The sequence below is a fragment of the Rissa tridactyla genome, chromosome 8, assembly GCF_028500815.1.
Source record: "Rissa tridactyla isolate bRisTri1 chromosome 8, bRisTri1.patW.cur.20221130, whole genome shotgun sequence".
In the NCBI taxonomy this organism is placed as follows: Eukaryota; Metazoa; Chordata; class Aves; order Charadriiformes; family Laridae; genus Rissa; species Rissa tridactyla.
Window position 1 is genome coordinate 19,237,901 of NC_071473.1, and position 4,162 is coordinate 19,242,062.

Consider the following 4,162-nt stretch of genomic DNA (forward strand, 5'->3'; position numbering starts at 1 on the left):
GCCTCGGCACTCGGGCCTTTTGCTTTCGCCTCCAGACAAGCCGTCATCTCAAGCGGGACCACTGAGTTCTCCCCAGAGACGGAGGCAGCCCCCCTCCTCCCTCCAGCACATGGCACGGAGGCTTTTAGGCTGGTTTTTGCTGGAGTTCACACAAATCTCGCCTTCCCCATTCCCACCCCCCTCCTTCCCCGCGCAACTGAACTCAGCCATTGAGTCCAGCGAATGGTTTATTTCCCAGGTTAGCACAAAGCAGGGGTCTCTGTGTGCCCCTGGAACCAGCAGAACAAAACGCACAAAGACGTTAGAGGGCCATTTGTAACCAAATCCCAACACACCAGATACTGTTGGGATTATGTCAGAAATATTTTCCCAGAATGCCCTCCCCCCATGCTCCCTCCTACAGATGTTCGGCCCCCACACCACAGATGTTGTTCCTCTTGCAAAATGAGCTTTCCCCTTCCTCTCCCAAATGCCCCTGATGTTTTGCACATTGCCTTCACCGAGGTCTCTTTTTCACCCTGCCCTTCGCGTCCCCCCCTTCCCCGGTCCTTCGCTGACGAATGCGTGGAAAGGCCAACCTGCTTCCTCGTGCGGGGCTGAGTGGATGGCCACAGGGCTCTGCTGGATGTCACTGTCCCTCTCGCCTTGTCCCCACCACGCCCGTTAGGAAAGCCCTCTCTCTGTTTCGGCCTCAATCTGTGTATGACCTCCGGGCTCTGCCAGCCTGCTCTATGGGGGCTTGCTGCAGCGCGGTCCCCCCAGAGGAAGATGGAGGGATGCGAGCCAGACCCCTCAGAGGGTCCCAGCGCCTTCCCACGGGCTCGGTGTCATGCTGCTCTCCTCCACTGCCTGCCGAGCTGGAGGGGGACGGGGTCTCCCTGCCTCTCCGCAGACGTTTTGGCAGAGCTCGGCTCCTCGCTGGCAAGGGCCTTCGGCAGCAGTTTGTTCCTCGGGGATGCCGGGCGCGTTTCAGACACCGGAGGGAACGGCCAAACCTTCCCCTCCAGCACCGTCAGCCCACGCGGAGCACGCAGGGGGACGGCCTGGCAGCCTGTCAGGGCCCCGCTCCAAGCCCTATGACAAGACAGACAGACAGACAAACAGATCTCCGTCGGGAGCGGGCTTGCACTGCCAGTGCCCCCGCTCGCCAGTGCCGGGCTCCTCCCCAGCGGGCCAGGCTGCCAGCAGCCTGCCCGTGCAGAGCCATCCTGTCTCTCCCTCGCCCTGGCTCCATGAACTCCAGCGGGGAGAGCCGTGGGTGCTGCTGGCCCCGGCACAGGCGGGCGGCAAGCTGAGGGCACGCAGCACTGTTGCAGGACTGGCGTGTCCTCCTGACCCCAGCACGCACCCAGCAGAGGTGCCAGCCCCGGGGCTCCATCACGGCAATGGGGCTGGGCACAGGGCTCGTCTCCATCCTTCCCTCCTGTGCTAGTGGCGGCAGCCGAGAAGAAAAACATTTGTTCTGACACGCACGAGGCTGCCAAGCTGTGTCAGGCGATTTGATGGCCGGGGCGGTAACCTCGACCGCTTCCTCTGCCAGCGGAGAGCCGAATCCAAGAGCCACAGAGCATGCGGGAGCCCGGGACGGGCGACACGAAGCAGGAATCTCCCAAGGACTTCAGATGACACCTCCTTGTCCGGGACATCGCAGCTCTTTCATGCATTACGAGCCAATTCTCTCGTGTCTTATTTTTTTTTTTCTTCTCCCCAACAAGTTATATACGCAAAGAAAACCCAGAGCGGGATCCAGGAGAGGCGTAAACTGGTGGAGCTCTACCAACCTTCGGGGCGTCTCGCGACTTACACCAGCGTTGCCCAGCCAAAGCCCTTTACTCATCACCCTGCTCCGAGCAAGAATTCGAGTCTCCGCTGGTCTCCCAGGGAGCTGGGGTGCAGCGCGGGGTTTTTCTTCAAAGATAGAGTTTATTGCTAAAAATGTTTTGATCAGTGATAGCTCATATTTACATTGATATGTTTTTAAAGGAATATTCAAGTAAACATTTCCAATAGTTTCTGGCATAATCTCTAGCTTTTTTTCCTATACACAAACGTTAAAAATAAATAAACTGTACACAGAAAATTTCCTTTAACATCTCTACATGACTATATGTATTCCCACACAACAAAACGATTCCACTCTTTCATAGATTTGTACTTTTCATTAAAATTTCCTCCTTAATTAATTGTTATACACTTTAAAAAAAAAACAAACCCCTAGAGAGCTTGGCAAATTAGTTCAAACATCAGTGACAAGGTCTGAAGAAGACAAAAAAAAAATACAGCACAGAGAAACAACCATCTTCGGGGATGCTGCCGTTCTTTCTTCTCCTTTCTTTTTTTTTTTTTTTTTTTTTTACCCGCCCCCCTCCCCTTCTCCTTTTGATAAAATCATCTTTACGGGAAATTTCTGCCCTTCACTTCAGCAGGGAAGTGCTCAGGTTCTGTGGGGATGGTTTTAAAATGTGGTCCTATGTCTTTAAAATAATAATAATAACAATAATAATTATAATAATAATAAAAAACAGCTGCAATTTCCCCCCTTTCCTTTAAAATCTCTCTATTTACACTGCTGGTAATTTTTTTCTTTTTTTTTTCTTTTTTTTTTTCTTTTTTAGTTTTTTATTTTCCTTTTGTTAGAAGGCTATATACGTATAAAAATAGACATCTGATTGTAGTGCTTTACTGTGCCTTTGGCCTGCCCTGCAGTTCCTGGGTTCGCTTTTCTCCTCTCAAATAAAATAACATTAAAATAAGTCCAAAAAAAAAAAAAACCAAAAAACAAAAAACAAAACAAAAGATAAAAATAAATCCCGGTTCCTCCCCCCCCCCCCCCCAAACCCCGCGCTGGGGGGTGGGGGGGGGTGGGGACGTGGAAAAATAACCCCCAACCCCCCAAAATGCTCCAAAGGGCGAGGCGGCGGCGCAGCGCAAGGCCGGGGCGTTAGCAGGAGCACTTGCACTCGGAGATGAGCGGGTACTGCACGGGGATCCAGGTGCAGTACTTCTGGCTGGACCAGCCCTGGCAGTGCCAGCGCAGGAAGGTCTTGGTGACCGACTTGACGGGCTTGCAGAACATGCCCTCGGGCAGGGAGCAGGACTTCTCGGCCAGGCAGTTGCCCTCCTTGATGTAGCGGGGCCAGAAGCGGACGCCCAGGTCCTTCCAGGTGTAGAGGACGGGGGCAGTAGGTGTACGCCCAGAGCCACTGCAGCACCTTCCTCCGCGCCTTCTTGCCCACCCTCAGGCGCGGTCCCTGGGGGGGGCCCAGCTCCAGCCGCCGCAGCTCGGCGGGCAGCGCCGCCCGCCCCCCGCCCCGCCGCCGCCTCGGCGCCCGAGGCGTTGGCCGGCACCGGCACGGCCACGGCCATGAAACCGGGGTCGAAATGGCTGCCCAGCTTCTTCCTCAGAGTCCTCTCGTCCAGGTCCTGCTCCTTGGGGTCGTACTCGGGATCCGGGTGCTCCACGATGTCTTTGACGGGCAGGTTGTCGCTGGGCGAGGGTCTCAGCCGCAGGAAGGGCTGCCCGCCCCCCGGGCGCAGCAGCAGCCCCAGGCAGGAGCAGAGCAGGAGCGCCCGGATCGCCGTCATGCTCCGGGCGGGCCCCCGCCGGCCCCGGCTCGGCGCTGCGGGCTCGGCTCCTAGCGCTGCCCGGCGGCGCCTGCCAGCTCCCGGGGACTCATAAATAGGCAGAGACAAAAGTCCGGCGAGGCCCGTTACTTTAAATAGCTCGGCCGGGGTTGTGTGACAGACGCATCTGAGGCTCGCTCCGCGCCCGCGGCCGCTGGCTCCCCGGGACTCCCCGCCGGGCCGGCTCCAGCCGCGGCCGAGAGCGCCGGGGGGTCCGTGCCTCCCCCGCGGGCGGCGGCGGGGCAGGGCAGGGCACGGCGGCGGCCGAGCCTTCCTCCTCCTCCTCCTCCTCCTCCTCCTCCTCCTCCTCCTCCTCCTCCTCCTCCTCCTCCTCCTCCTCCTCTGCCGCCGCTCTCGCTTGCTCCCCCCCAAAATTCACAGCGGACTCGTCTCCATCGCCATGGTGACAGCTGGGCCGAGCCCCACGACAGCTTGTCTAGACGGTGTGACAGGGTTTGGCGTGAGACCGGAGCCCGAGAATAAAACCCTCCTTTATAGCCGGGCGAGCCGGGCGAGGGGGGCGGGGAGGAGGGTCACG

General features: G+C 57.6%; 1 protein-coding gene across 1 annotated transcript; it reads right to left on the bottom strand.

The window, feature by feature from the left end:
• Window positions 1-633: 633 nt before the first annotated feature.
• On the bottom strand, window positions 634-3,876 carry LOC128913899 (noggin-2-like). Its single transcript, XM_054212253.1, is given in 3 exon segments — window positions 634-3,178; window positions 3,180-3,296; window positions 3,298-3,876. Coding segments are annotated over 3 exon segments (642 nt in total). The 5' UTR covers window positions 3,586-3,876; the 3' UTR covers window positions 634-2,941.
• Between the last annotated feature and the right edge of the window lie 286 nt (window positions 3,877-4,162).